Source organism: Plectrocnemia conspersa, unplaced genomic scaffold (assembly GCF_051122295.1).
Source record: "Plectrocnemia conspersa isolate PC_06_02 unplaced genomic scaffold, ASM5112229v1 ptg000001l, whole genome shotgun sequence".
In the NCBI taxonomy this organism is placed as follows: Eukaryota; Metazoa; Arthropoda; class Insecta; order Trichoptera; family Polycentropodidae; genus Plectrocnemia; species Plectrocnemia conspersa.
Genome location: NW_028277165.1, coordinates 1,338,993 through 1,355,474, shown reverse-complemented (window position 1 = coordinate 1,355,474; position 16,482 = coordinate 1,338,993). Strand labels below are relative to the sequence as shown.

Sequence of the window (16,482 nt, the reverse complement as noted above, 5' to 3'; positions counted from 1 at the left end):
TTAGTTTCATTAAAACATTCGATATTATTGTGTATTTATCAATTAGGTTATCGACAAGACAAATTTTATAGTCTGTCAGATAAAACCAATAATCTGTTACGGATAAAATACTAATGGTGAAGATCAAGTGATACTATGAATGTACTTACATAAAAGACATGAAACCGTCGTGAATTTTACAAATAGGTATTTGCAAAACATTTGATAGAGAAATTAATGTGGCTTAGGAAGGGGGTTTATGTAGTTGTGTACATGAAATGCGCCATTTGATACAAAAGCTATACCGTTTCGTATTCAGGACGAGTTGCACTATCTGATGATAGTGACATTTAATAAAATTTGTATGGTTCAGATTGAGTACACTACGTTCGTTGTCAAGGTGGCGAAATATATAGGGACAAATATTTCCAGACAACTGTGCGAAATCCTGAGAGTCAAATGATCTGCGGGTGTTCCTTATATTCTAGAATGGTATGTATCCATTTCATCGACTAAAAAATAAAGACAGTGAAATATAAAACTGTCTTGGATTTATTTTATCCCTTCAAAACTTCATGAATGTTTCTGTACTCTGTCGTTGGATGAAAATAGTAACTTGTTTTTCTTAATTTAATTATTTCACTAAAGATGATATTAAAATATAAATATAAATTTGCGATAAAAGCTGGTAACAGTTTATTTGATAAGTATATATAAATTACCGTATATATAGAGAAATGTAGATGCCACTATCAGGCGGTGAAGTTGAAATGGCAAGTCTTGGAAGTCGGAGAGTCATCGCTGGAGTGTCAAATTGAATTATTGTCGGCTGTGATGCTGGATGATCCGCTGATGCTGTGACTTTGTGTCGTATTTCACTGTTTCTCCGCATCTCCCTCTTGTGATCAAATATCAAAAATCATTTATTAAAAAGTATTTTACGAAATATGATGATTTAGAATGTGATTTTTCATACTGTTTATAAGATTCTTAAAATAATAAAATAATTAATATGTATATATGATTAGCAAAGTTTAGATTTAGAACTACCATCCAAATGCTAATTATTTCTCTCGTGACTAACTTCATGCATTATAGTCCGAGTTCTTATTATACAAATAAAACTAATTATTTTAAAAATAGTTTATTACTTTTTGTAAGTATTTTAGTTTTAAAATAAATTAAACATACATATTTAATATTTTCTTAAAATATAATGTACACGCTCATATCTTAGGTTTTCTAGCTTTCGCTATGCTCTCAATCGGCTGATTTCTTTTAAACATAATCTCAGCATAATTGGTATGTTCTTGAGCTGCGTTATCTTTTCGATTTTTTAATGGCTTCAGCATTACTTGAGCATAAATAATTTCAGTAGATTTCTGGGTTTCGGCTTTCGGCTGAAATAAAAACATGAATGAAATATCACTTCACTGTACATACTTTAAATTGAATAATCACTTTAGATACAGTATTTTTAGCTTCCAATTCTGCAACTGTATCATGGTTTTGGCCTCCTCTATTCAAATTGTATTGCTTTGGTAACGGTAAAGGTTTTCTCTCATTCATTACCATTTCTTGGATTCTTTTGGGATTTTTTCTTAATATTGCATGGTGACCACTAGCTGCTCCAGTACTATTTGAATAAATACTGTTGGATAATAAAATGATATTAAATTCGATATTATGTATATACTTCTTTTCGATCTATCCGTAAGAATAATTTTTAGATATGTGGAGCGCGACTGCTAAAAGTGATGCTAAAAGCCATTGATAGTTTTGCTCCACTTTATCTGACCGCGGCTGTCATTGCGACAGCCCAAGTAGGATGTCGGGTCTAGCCTCAGTCCGTGTATTGAATTAATTCTAATAAGACAACAAAGTGTGCAGTGTTTGGGAGAGATGCTGTAGTGCTCGTACTTCAAAGTGTAGTGTTCTGAATTATTTGAAACATACCCAGTAGAAATATTGCTATGATCAAGGTTCTTGGATTAAACGATGCACTTGTTTTCCGCCTGTTTTTAGACCATTGGCGTCCGTATAGTTCGGACGCGGACTCAGCCTATTTATTTTAGAATATGTAGAAATACAAAATAAGTGATTCGCTGGTCCTTCAACGCTACGGTAAGACATAAAAATTGCACGAAGAACGCTAACCTTTCCTTGATGGAAGAAGTTAAGCATGTAATATTATCATAAAATAAAATTCTCTATCTAGACGGCGATTTTTGATCGTATTTTGACTGATGCGAGGATCCTTCACATTAGGTTCAATATAGATAATCTGTTTACGGGAGATAAAAAGTGAACTATTTACTATATTACGATAGAGAAAGAGGCGTATTTTAAATCTGGAACTACCGTTTAACTGCTGCAAAGCCAAAACTTTACCATATTAAAGTAGTAATGTTATGCTTGTGGTGGGTTAGAAGATAATGTTATTATTAGTTATACTCCTTCAGAAAGGACTGAAAGAATTGGTAAATGGTCTATCTTTTATAACTAATTGTTTTATTTGTGTTCCCTGGACTTTTTATATTATTTCAATAGAACTTTAATAATCAATGGCCTTATTAGTTGGTGTATACTTCTGCCAAACATGTTCCACCCTGATTCATTGACATTGATCAGATGATTGAGAACTAGAAAGGACATTGGACTATATAAACGAAGACATGACTGTTCTGAATTATTTATTTTAAACACTTCAGTCAGGATTACTTCGCTTTTAGTTGTAATTGCACAGAGAAAAGTTACACCAAATCGACCGAGATGATTATTAAAAGCCAGTAAAAGCAATTGTTTATACTCCGACTGTCGATTCAATTCAGATAAGCGGACATCTGAATCTTAAGAGTTCAACCTGATCTTTGATACGACTTGAAGACAAGTTTCGCACTACTACGAGTCAATACTAGCATATATTACAACCGGATAGATAAATTAATTTCGGCGGAGAAAGAAAATAGGCCGGCATTGGCGAACCGTGCAAAAGTAATGTCTACAACGACAATGCTAGATCATATGCAACACTAACTTAATTAGTTTTAAGTTGGTGTTGCATATAAGTCATATAATATTTTTTTAACATTACGCCGTCAAATTACTTTACATTAATGCAAAATATTTTTTGAAGCAATCAATAAAGCAATTGCTGATATATTAACTTTAAGGCCGAGTATTTTCACCCACGACAGATTAATGAGCTACTTAAGAGTTGTTACAATAACAGATATTACATAATTGATTATTATGTCAATCAAAGTTTATAAAATTGATTCAAAAGGTTTTTCTAAAATACAACGAGAGAATTTTCCCGATAACCTAATATTGTATACAATATTTTCTATCTACATAATTATTTGTCATATATTATATAATATATTTACCATATGATTTTTTACTTAAAATATGTTTTTATTATTTTATTTAATACTATTGAATAAAGAAATGTATTATGGCAATTTTTTCATTAAATGATTGAACTTTGAAGGATTAAAAAAAGCATAATAAAAACTATATTTTTTGATTGTATGATTATGTGCTTATAAAAATAAGCCTTTAAAACCGCATTTTTAAGATTCTGATTTTAAATGTTGGAAAATATAGAGTGAATTAAACTAAAATATCTACATTATTAGTAATTAAAAAAATATGTCTAGGAACGGGTTGTCATTATTCTACGTTGATTTTACATACTAATAAGCATTTAAATTTTGATTGAGTCGTTTTACTGTTTATATATTAGTTATAGAATTATATTTTGACTACATTAGTTTGTAAATGCCAATCAATACATCTAAACTTGATTAATGCTTTAAAAATATAGACTTACATTTCATTGTCAATATTCTCCTTTTGGCTTATAGCAGGATTATTGTTTGTAAAATAACACGAATTCGCTTTTATTAAGTGTTTATCTATAACAAAATCAAAAATGTTAATTATGGTTGTAAAGTCGAATATTGTATTTTCTAAAGAATTCATCAGTCTTTAAAAACTAGAAAATAAAAGACAAGGTTAATATACGACTGAAAGATGTGAAAAGCTTATTTACCTTTAAAACACCATCTGTTTGTTATTTTGCTAAAAATGACCAAAATGATAATCAGCAGAATTACAAGAACAGTGAAGACAATTCCAATAATGTATCTGATTTCTGAAAAATATTGTAGTCGTTGATTCGAATCAACATAAGAGTCAATAAAATTATGTAACAAACCTTGTGATTCAACTTGAGTGCTTATTTTGACTTTATATTCGTTGCTACCCTCGGAGTTGTTTACTTTCAGACAGAAATCATTTTCAACGTCTTCTAATACTACCGACGATATAATTAATGAAATGGTATATAACCCGTTCTGCTATAAAGATATATGTATATGAATTGTTGATCAATGGTAGTTACATAGTATGTTTCATAATTTGTGTATACATTTTCAATAAGTTGAGTATTATATCTGCCTTGCTTGTATTCTTGCGTTATGATCTCTCCTGCATAATACCACTCAAACGATGGTCGTGGATTTGCAATTATAGTTACATTGATAATGACGGATTCTCCAATCGTGATTTCATAAATATTATTAGGATTTATTATAGACCGTGGTGAAACTGTTAATTGTAGAATTTACATTAGAATTATATTAATTTTTAAGTTAATTAATAGTGACATACAAGTGATATTTAATTTAGCACTGACACTCCAATCTTTTTCTTTCAGTGCTATATGATTTGCTAGACATTTAAGAACGCGTCCATGATCATTAACCGACAGTCTTCTAGTCAAGGTTTGTTCGATTGTAACGAATCGTTTGTCAGTCTCGTTAAATTTGTTGTTCTTACTACTGAGTCCATCAACCAGTTTTTTGTCATCTATAATTTAAAATATTTTACAAATTTATCTGCCAAGTGTGATTCTAATTCGTATAATATAATGTTTACCTAAATACCACTCCATTTCTGCTGCGGGACGACCATTATCAATGGAACATTGAACTACCAGTTTGGCGTTTTCTTTGTAACTATGTTGCACTTTCGGTTTAAAAAAGGGTTGTTCTGGAGCTTCTGTAAGTAGTATTGGTAACTTATAAAAATACATGTTAAGCAAACTTTATATATTAATAGAAACGAAGAACGTACTTGCAATTATCAGCTTCATGTTACCTTCAAACTCAATAGTGTTATCACTGTTTGGTATGACACAGCTGACGAGGCCGTCGTTCATTTCTTCTACTATTTTAATTGTAAAGCCGCATTCTCCATTCTTAAAAAAATTGTATAATAATAATATTGCAAATTTAAAAATTTAGCCATTGTTAGAATTGTTCATATAGCTCACCTGTGTACCAGTTCCATTATAAGCTATTTCTTTTGAATTTGTATTGTTCGTTACTATAAAACGATGTTTGTACCCTGTTATATTAATGCTGAAAAAATAACATCAAATATATTTTAGAATCAAGATATAGTACCAAACCAGAAAATTATAAATTAAAATATATAAGCTTTGGGGTGGCAGCAGACTGTCTGTTACTTATCTTTTGAGAGTAATATCCAAACAGATGGAGGTTTGGCAACACTGCCACTGAGAACTGCCATATAGGTATACGGCCACTGAATTTATCAGCACTTTGGAAAAGTGCATTGTTTTGCGTCTATATATCATTCAATATTAGAAATTTAATTTTACTAACTAGGCTGGTTAAACTATATTAAACAATAGATTTATAATTTTATATGACAATATCGACGAAATTGTATTGTTACTCATACGTTCGAAACATTTTGGCTTTAATCGGTGATACGTCGCCATACTGTTGATGAAATTAAATTTGGAAATTGCAAAACCTTCATTTGCTGTTCAAACGAATAAAGAAAATCAATTTTGGTATAGCGAAAATTATATATAATTATTATTTATGTCTTCTAGCATGCTTTCTGATTTATTTACGCAAGTATTGATTTTCAAATCCAGATGGAGTCTTCAGATGTTTTGAGATCTTTTGAGTGGATTCAAAGCGTATTTTTTTCTCTGGATACCTTATGACCAAATTATAAGTTTGCTTCAGGAAAACATTACAATTCGTCAAAGCGTTAATTTAGTTTTCGTTTTTTTAAATTTTAAATACTGGTTTTAATATTAAAATTATTATGTAAAAATATTTATTTTCTTGGATTTTATTTACCGAGACTCAAAATGACCATCAAAACACTAAATAGGTTTATTCGCGCGTCCGCACTTCACGGATGCCAACGGTATAAGTAGGAAATAGGAGCGTTTGTATTGGATGAAGCATTTTGGGCAAAACAAATGTTTTGCTGAGCATGTCCCAAATAAACTAGAACAATGTCTAAAGTTTATGTTGGGACTTGTACGCCCACTATTTTGTTAACATATCATTTTAGAATACATATAAGATTTTGATAAAATTTATTGTATGGAAACTGATTTTGGTGGTAAATATATCAGAGAAACTATAAATATGGACCATGCTTTAAAGAAAGTCATTATAACAATTATTATGTTTCCTGATTATCAACAATAAAAAATAGTTTTCATTATTCGATGTCATGAAAACGATAACTAAGTTCAGTGAAAGAGTATTTTATATTTCCGGTAATTTTGTATATAGAAAAAGAGAAATATTAAGTAATCGTTAGTGACTATTTATTGTTCTTGTAAATATTTGATAACGGGTTTTAATCGGTTTCTGAAAATACTGGAATTCAAAAACAGGTTATGCAAAACTATATTTTTGAATATACACTTGTATATGTTACAGTAAAATTATATTTTCAATAGTAGACATATAATATTACTAACTAGGCCAGTAAACATGTATCTGTATTGTTAACTGGACGTCCGAAACATTTTGGCCATAACAGGTGATTTGTCGCTCCACTGACGTTGAAACTCAATTTAACAATTACGAAACGTCCATTTGCTGTTCAAATCCAATTCCATCTTAAAAGAATAAATAAACTCAACTTTACCTAATAATTATTGAAAAACTATAGTTAGTAATAGAACTTTCATTAGGTCAAGTTGGATTAGGTTTATTCGTTTAGGTTAGGTTTGGTAATGAACATTTTGGTCTTAACAGGTGATGTGTGGCCCTACAACTACTTTTTTAAATGAAATTCATCAGGGCGTTTAGTTTGTTTAATGTTCATTTCAAAGCACACCGCTAAAATTGTGTTGTCCATATATTGGTTTGGAAATTTTTTTTAATCTAAATTAAGCATTATTCCGATATTATTACTTTTTTAATAACTAAATCGACATAGACATGTATTTTAAAAAAATCACGCAAATGGACGTTTCATGCATGTCAAAGGACAGTTTAGAGCAGCATATAATTCCACTAGCCCTAGAATAAATATATATCACTGAAAATATATTTTCACTGGTATTACACATTCACTGTAACATATTATAGGTACGAACTGTCATTTGTCTATTTAAAAGTAAATCTGTAAGTAGTCATAATCCGCCCAAATTGGCGATCGGCATATGCGCCAGCGTGATAAACTTGTTCTTAGCAAGTCGCAAATAGCTATTGCAATTATTTTTATTATGCTTTAAGAAATTAAGTCTCGCATTTAAGGGGCGATCCCGACATGATTAAAGATATAATTTATTTTACAAACCGGCATTCGTTAAATTTATGTGACACACTACACATAAACGAAACACTTTCACCAGGTAAAGCCGTGGCTTCAGTTGGTCTAATTTTTATTTGGGAGTCCGATTTTTGGGCTGAAAAAATGAAAATATTTATATTAATATCAGTTTATGAGAGTTACAACTGTTATTTATTTATTTTTTATATTTTTTTAAATACCTATGAGAATGAATTAATAAAAAAAATCATAGTATCGCTAGCAGCTAAAAAAAATAGTATTGTAAAGTTTAATCTGGTCTAACTTTTACTGGGGGGGGGGGGGGGGGGAGGAGTTCTAAGTTTTTCCTGGAAATATTTTAAAATAACGACGATTATTACAGATATATATAAGAAATACACAGATTTACGTGTAAGATTTTAAGTAAGGCACAAATGAAGCATTAATTAATATTGTTTTGATGGTTTAAACTTGATTAAAATTGTTTAATAATTATTTATTATTTTCGTTTATGAACGTCAAATTTGTTATAAACAAACTACTTTTTATACTTGTCTGATAATTATTTTATAGGTCATATGTATTTAATATCAAAATGTTAAGATAGCTTCGAATATATTCGTTAGCAAAAAATATATACCTTAGACTAGTGTTTTGCAGACCCCTTAGGGTCCTCGGGTTTTGCCAATGGGGTCCGCGATATAGAAAAGGTTGCGTGTTTATCACTGCTTTAATCCTTTCAACGCCAAGCGCATGATATCATGCGCAAGTAAATCTACTGTCTAACGCCAAGCGCATGATATGATGCGCTCGTTAAAACCTTCGTTTTTTAAAGAAACGGAAAGGTAAAAGTTGGCAATATATGTTTTAAAAATCAGTTTGAGTTCCTAGTAAACGATTTCAGTGATTTTATTTATAGAATTTGCGATGAAACAGTGGTATATATAATTATAAAGTCACGCCTTAATTTTAGTCGTTTGTATTTCGCGCGCGGTTTCGATCGTGCTTCTTTAGACCACTTTTAGGGTTAGCACAAACGCATCGCGGAAATTCGTTTTTTATACTTTAATTTATGAATCGAAATTAAATTATGTCATCAATATTTCAATGTTAATTGTGATTTGTAAATACTTGTGAATATATTTATACGTTATTTCGACTGTTTTAATATTGTCAACTGTTTTTGTGATTGGTTTTTATTTTTTGTAATAATTAAATAATAATAATAATAATTACTATTAAATACTTATTAATAAATATAAATAAGATATAATTAATAAAATATCACTATTAACTCTTAGTAAATATTAAATAATAATAATAATAATAACAAAAACGATTCCTTGTCGTAGAATCATTTTATTTTACTTGTTCTATTATTTTATAATTTATTTGTAATGTGTTTATTTATTTACATTAAATTAATACCATCGTGACCTAACAGGTTACCCCAATGCGTCACGATGGTCGAAAAGTTTATTATTTATTGTATATATATGTGTGTGTGCAATATAAATTACATATTCCGCCTGGAGTGTAGATATGTTGCACTCTTGCCGGTCCCAAGCCCGGATAAAGGAGGAGGGTTTCTATCATGGAACAAACCAACCAACGTGGATAAGTCCAAATAGTTATGAAAAAATCACAAAGAAATAATAAATCCGCCCCGATTCATAATGACCTAGACGATCGTAATCTAGATAAATGATTGGACTTCAATTTTGGAAGCTGGAATGTGCAATATTACAACCAGGAAAAATGCAAACAATATCGGAAGACATACTAAAACTCAAGATATATCTAGAAGCCCTACAAGAAATTAGGTGGAAATGCCAAAACCGATCACCGGTTGTAGTGCCGTGGAAGAAGAAGAAGAATATGTATATATTATAAATTATACATCTTATTATAAATAGTTAAATGTAACATCGTATCTTGCTATCAAGTTTTATTATTTATTATTTTTATATATAAAGAAATATGACAACCTTCAACAACAACCAATTGCAAACACCATTGATCAAAAACAAACGGTTTGGTTATTAGGGTTATTTTTTGTACGATATATGTGATTTTGTATGCATCAAAGAAATCTTGTCGATTTGTAAATTTTTATAACAGGATGTAGGTCAGACGAAGAAAAAATGCGTTGCAGATTTATATATTAAAATTGTCTCAGTGTGAGCATGACCCTGCTTGTCGTTCGCTTGTATAGTGCCGCGCGCGTTCATGTGTGTGTAGGTGTGTGTACGCGAGCCAACTCGCGGCCCGACGAATAGATTTAGTTTTGTTCACTCCATACTTCCAACAATACGACTAAAAATGTTTGTTTATTGATATAATTAGAATGTTTAAACCATGTTAATCATACATATATAATTTTAAAATATAAAAATTGAGTATTTTGGCTGTAATGATGTGTTAAACAGAGTAAGTAGCTAAAAAATTATATCGCTAAAAACGCATGGCGTACAGCGAGTAATTATCAATTTACCGGTCGGCGGTCTAAGGGTTAAAGGACCTTTTTTTAATTTGTTTTGCAGGTTTAATATTATCATAATGTTGCATATTTCTGTGACAGGTGTCGCCACCGGGGCTTTGCCCTTGGCGTGTCGGCCTCATTAATAAAGGCTTTACGCTAATAAAGGATTACCATATTAGTTCCATACTTTAAAATATATTTAATAAAAAAATAATCAAATGCCTTTGTCATCTATCAAGCTCATATTTCTATAGCTATTCGTTTCATCAGAACAACAACAATAAAATACATTTAAATTATTATTAAAAAAAGCAAATTTTAGTTCTAATTTAACTAAGTAACTAATTTAATTCTAAGAGATTTAATAATTACCTGATGTATCAGCAATGCCGCATATGCCGATGATGAAGAGTAGCTTAAACGCCTTTCGGTCCGCCATTTGTGATGTACTTTCGGCATAAAAATATTAAGTTTCACCCATTAAAAATACCGAACTATGTATGACTACTTCAGCTAAAATTAAAAAAAGGCAAATTAAAAAATTAATTACAGAAAATATATTGTAGTTCATTTACGAACAAAAAAATGTTAAAAGCGCGTTCTTCAATTTTCAATTTCTTTTTTTCTTTGGTTTACTTTTGTAATTTATGTTTTTTTATTTTAGAATTGTTGCAGGTATCCTGTTATTATCGGATGGTCATCCACAAATGGCCACCTGGAAGTTTCGCTGGAGCTAAGCAATACTGCTATTAATCCTAAATTGGCCTTCCCTTCCATTCATCCAAGCTTTAACCAAGGATCAATATAAAGGACTTGACACGAACTAGCTCACTTATTAAACAAATACTCTCACGGACTCTCAAGACTCAACAATTGGACCTAGCTGATCACGAGGAACCAGAGATCAGAGAGACACAAATTTACTGACACCTGATTTTTATTGTATCGGTATTATATTTTACATTTGTACAATGCAATAAAATGTATGTCCAACAGTTTTTCCTGCGTGTAACTGACTGAACCCTGAAAATACACTTCATGTAAAAAAATGACACTTCATGTATCTATACAGCTGCTACTTTAACACAATATATTAATCATATTTTTATGGAAAACAAGCATTTAGTTTATTGTTATCAAAACATTTATCTGCAACATTGTTTTAAAATATTAATTTATCCTAGTTGTCAGGTTTTCCTAGTATGTCATGATGACTTTATACTAAATAGTATATATACATAGTCAGCAGAGACATATAATAATGTATACAAATATATGCATCACCTTTGAGATGCTAAAGAGGTTAGCGACCGTAAAACGACGCGGACGAAAACAGTGTTGTTTGCCTAGCGAAAGTGAATATGAAAAAAACCTTTTCGCGAAGTTTAAACTAGTAAAAGAGGCTTATTCGTACGACAAAACAAAGGAATTAATAATTCTAAGCCTTTATCTGCTCAACCGATCGCGTCTAATAAAACAGTATGGATAAAAAAAATTGCCCAAAAAGGTAATGGCTGTTATTTGTGATTTAAATTAAAATTATTATCTTGGAACGCAAACGGATAGCAAGAAGCGAACATTTTGTTATATTAAAGAGTTTTAAAATAATAAAAGACTCATGTTATATATAAATATTGATATATTGCTAACAATAAACCTACCAAATGCAACTGATATTAAAGTCAATAATTCTCTTTCTATAAACAATAACCTAGTAATATTCGCATATAATCTGTTGTTTTTGACCATCGTTACGCATTGGGGTAACCTGTTGGATCACGATGGTCTTAATTTAATTTATATAAATTAATAACTTAAATAATTTGAACCAAAGTAAGCAATCTAAGTATGTATATATGTACATGTAAAAAATAAAAAAGCGAACATGATAAAACAAATTATAAAACAACAAAAATCATTATAAAAAGTTTAAAATAGAAAAGTGCAGTTTTCCTCTTGCTGTCATTCAAGTGAAATATTAATCAAACCGCATGAATGTGTTTTGATAATGATAATGAAGTATAAATATAACAAAAAATTAATCACGCGGTTTTATTATGTGTGCTAAATAATATATAGTGAGACATAGATTGTACTTAAAAATGACATTTCATTCAGATCATCAAAACCAGTATTTTCTTAAACTAGGCTTACTATGGAACATATACTAAAGATAGTGGTGCTAATTTTTTGATTGTATCAAAGTTCATAGTGAAATATTATCTTTTTAGGAAAAGGTTTTAAAAATAACTATAGAACTTTGTGAGAAAAACATATTTTTTTACTTAGTGATAAAAGTTGATTTTTATACAGTAAATTAATCGAACCTTTTTTTAAGGAATGGATAGCAATATCGTAACTCTTATTTAAATAAATATTTGGTTGTAGAATCAAATTCAAGATTGTTTTTTATTGTTATTTTTATTTTAATAAATATTTATAATTATTATTATTACAATTTTATGTTGGAAATGTACTTACTATTTATTGGCATTGAAAAGAAGTTAACCCACCTATCGAACTTTTACGAACTTAAGTGCACATGCAATAAAAAGATACAGAAACGACATACTTTGAAGCATGTTCGCAGAACACTGAAGTCTTTGCATCGAATTACCCCTTCCATAACCAACTTTTCTTTATTGATAAGAGCAAAAGAACAATATGCAAATATATATTCAGTATTCAAGATATTAACCGTTATGAATTAATAAATAGATGCATCACAAAAATAGTTATTTTTAGGATGGCATTATATATTTTGAAAATAGACAGAAATAATTAAAAGTATATAGAAATATGTAGTTGGGTCGAGTTGAAGTATAATTGGAATATCAGATTAACATTTGAAAAAAATGACTGTCATGAATTTGTGAATGTTAAACATTTTAACACGAGTGAATACTATTCCCTAATATTAATAATTAGCTATCCAGGCTTTTTAGTATCGCGACGAAAATTTTAGAACAATTCACCAAAATTATAGCAATAGAACTAACTAAAAAGTATAGAAGAAAACATTTCGCAACACGTAAGAATTGCGAATTAGCCAGCAGACTTTCAAAAGCCATAAAATATGAGCAATTAACATAAAAAACACACATCATGGAATGAGCATTGTTGTACGTATTCTTTGTAATTATCGGACGGTTGCTCATTATTGGCCACCGTCAATGATGTAACGAAGGCGCGGTTAAACAACCACACGACTGGTCATAAATTGGTCTCCTCTCCCATTTGTCTAAAGATGAACTCGCTGACGAAACGAACTCATCATTCGACGATGATTCTCGAACTAACAGGCGAAGAACCGGGGAACCAGCGACCAAAGAGGCCTATAATTTTCACCACTGCAAGGACTTTTCATCATTCGACATTGCCGCCCGATACTGACACCTGCGCGATTATTGTATATCAATATAATCTTCTAGCGTCTAACACGCTAACAAACCAATATTTGATCACTGGTACCGAAAATATAAATGTGATGATTATGTAAAAGTGAAATAAGTAGATTTTAATTTTTTAATATAAAACATACAAATTTTACGTCTTGCGCAAAAATATTGATTAGTTGTTTAAAGAAAAGTAATAGTATATTACTAATATATTGTAAATTTTACGCTACGCAGCCATTAAGTATGATAATAATGATTTTTATTATTAAAATATGTTTACACGTGTAGAATTGCATCCAACTTTGTAATTTGATTTGAAATAACTTAAGGTGACCGTCATCACATATACCGAGTAATCAAATTACACATTGTAATCAATAAATCCGAGCACAAAACGCTGGTGGTGATTCATTTTATGTATACGACTACAACATGTCAAATTACAGAAATCAATTAAAACTAAAATTCTTCTAAATTTTTAAGAATACTGTTCAGACCTAAGTCTGAATTCAAAACACGTGTGCTTGTGTATAAAGCTTTATTGAGATTTCGTAACCAAGATCGGAGCCTACTGCTTAAGATTGTCAAAACCGAGACATTCCCGAACGCTGTAAGACGGCGCTCGCGAACGCATACAACAAGTGAATCGGACGTCAACAAATGCTTTAGTAGATTTTGTCTTGATAACTAGGTATATTAAAAACTAAGAAAGACTAAAATATTAATGATTCTAAATTATCATGGATTTTTATTTGCAATAACGATCTGTAACGATCATCATTTGTCGCACAAATTTCAAATTGATACTTAATTGTTATGAAAGTATAGTAGCACCCATATATGATCCTTGATCAGGTGCAGACTCAAAGAGATCACAGCTTACAATGAATTAGGCGAGTTTCTCTTAAGAATCCATTATAATCCACCAAGATTAAAATTTTTCAATACTAATTATGATTTAATAATTATTACGTAAAAATAATTAATATCTTAAACTGACTTACTTGGGCTTTAAAGGACCGGAAAAACACTTTTATTCCGTCTTTTCTAGATGTTTAACACCAGATAGTCTTAGTCGCGCGTCTGAACCTCTCGGACGCTAGCGATGTATAGAGTAGGATACTCGCTTTTGAATTGGTTCAAGCATCTTGGCCAAAACAAATGTTTTGCTGGGCATGTTCCGAATAAATATTAACAATGTCCAAAAACTACATTACACTACATAACATTCCTATAAAGAATTTGTTTAATGTAAATAGGGTTTTAATACTAAATATATGAAAGAAGATAAAAACGTGGACTATGCTTTAAAGTAAGCCATAAAACATAAATTATTAGGGATACTGATTTTCAATGTTTGAGGCAACACACGTGCCGGATGGATTCGCCCTGCATTCGCATAGTGGGGGTGGTGTTGTATGGGCTAGTACTGACCACTTCAGACGTGCCTGACGAATAAAAATAGTTTTCATTAATTGATGCAATGGTAACGATAAAACTAAGTTCTGTGAGAAAGTCAGGCCTGGCGTTAGGGCAAGGCGAGCGAAGCAATCGCATACGATACGCGGTACGATTTGTTATAACATCTGTTAAAATTTCTTAGAGTTATAGTTTTTATAGTTTTAGGGACCGTTGATGGTGACGGGTGGCAATGAGACACAGATTGAGCCGCGGCAGTAGTATATTTATTGAAGATTAACGGTGTTTACATTACAAGGGGCGCGCGCGCGACGGCACGCGTCCGAACCCTTGCGGGCTTGCCGATAGAGAGAAAACCGTCACGCCGATGCTACTCCAGCGCCGACCAGGTTTGGCCATAACAAATCTAAATTCGGCTCCCATATAGTCATCGACATCAGGGATGTCATTTCAGTTTTTCCAGGCGGAAGGGGGCAAAAATTGCCATTCAGTGGTCTTTTTTTAATATTCTAAATAGGGAGTCCCTATTTAGAAACCATGTCAAAAGCAATAATATCGTACCGTTGTGGCAACGGTCTGTTATGTAGCATTGATATTAACATTTTCTATAGAAAGATTACGACTTACAATAAGTGAGAATCGAATGAAGCTTATCCAAACCAAATTTTGACTAATAGGAGAGCGCAAAAAACAATTATCTATTTTCAGAAGTAAAAAATCCACGTCAAAAGCAATGAAAGCGTGCCGACACTGTGGCAATGGGAACGCTCGTTACCAAGTGGACACTTATTATGGAGCAATATGCGAGATGCGACAGCTGTCTGTACTTCTTCTTTTGCTTATTTTCTCCTGAAAAATGAGTTAGCATGTAGTTGGACTTGATCTAATGAAAGTTCTAAAACTATAATTAGTATAATAACCTTTAATACGTTTCGTAACTGTCAAATTGGGTTTCATAAACATTTTAAAGCAGCATATAATTTCACTAGCGCCTATCAGTTAAATTATATTTTCGATATTAGGACGGTGTCACGCTCAAAAAGCAATGGTTACGTACTTCCCGCTGCGTCACATTGCTAGTTTGGCCGCAACGGCTACTAAAGCGGCCAATAACGTTTTGCTACATAAAAGCGTTTTAAACATGTTAGGTGCAAACGAGCGGTTGATCAGAACAGTGAACACCCCATGAATAACTCTTTGCAACGATTCTATTCAAAAGACGGATTGTATAAATTAAAAACAAGATTTGTCCTATATGGTTTAAATGTTCTAGCGAACATCATATCCAGTGATTTTGTTTTACGATTTATTGTTGCACTTCTTAAATGCAACATAAGTCAATAGACTTATCTCGGCTGTCTATTGGAGAAGTGTTTTTTCAGCTCTATGCCTTGGTTAAATAAATGGTTTAGAGGGTGTTCTTCAAATGGGTTTCTCTCATCTTTCTTGGTTTATTTTCGATGTAAATGTACTTAACTTTCCTTTTACTGTAATGTACACTTAGTGTACATGTCAATACATTGAATTAATATATTTTTGAAAACAATATTTTAAGCTTAAGTAAATAAAATATAGCTA

The 16,482-nt window shown here is 31.1% G+C and overlaps 1 protein-coding gene across 8 annotated transcripts; it reads right to left on the bottom strand.

The window, feature by feature from the left end:
* Positions 1 to 660: 660 nt before the first annotated feature.
* LOC148238313 (fasciclin-3-like) lies at positions 661 to 14,596 on the bottom strand. Of its 8 annotated transcripts, none has more exons than XM_088205362.1 (14): positions 12,569 to 12,683; positions 10,460 to 10,600; positions 7,633 to 7,741; positions 5,321 to 5,408; positions 5,122 to 5,245; positions 4,924 to 5,046; positions 4,657 to 4,854; positions 4,415 to 4,593; positions 4,202 to 4,343; positions 4,037 to 4,138; positions 3,815 to 3,899; positions 1,441 to 1,630; positions 1,171 to 1,379; positions 661 to 877 (listed from the first exon to the last, which is right to left on the bottom strand). In XM_088205362.1, exons 2-13 carry the CDS (start codon positions 10,524 to 10,526, stop codon positions 1,206 to 1,208), a joined length of 1,581 nt encoding a protein of 526 aa, XP_088061488.1. In that variant the 5' UTR covers positions 10,527 to 10,600; positions 12,569 to 12,683; the 3' UTR covers positions 661 to 877; positions 1,171 to 1,205. The 8 variants fall into 8 exon arrangements, with proteins under 8 accessions (XP_088061488.1, XP_088061520.1, XP_088061537.1 ...); XM_088205394.1 differs by having other exon boundaries at positions 1,450 to 1,630; XM_088205411.1 differs by having other exon boundaries at positions 1,450 to 1,630; positions 12,601 to 12,683.
* Positions 14,597 to 16,482: the final 1,886 nt, after the last annotated feature.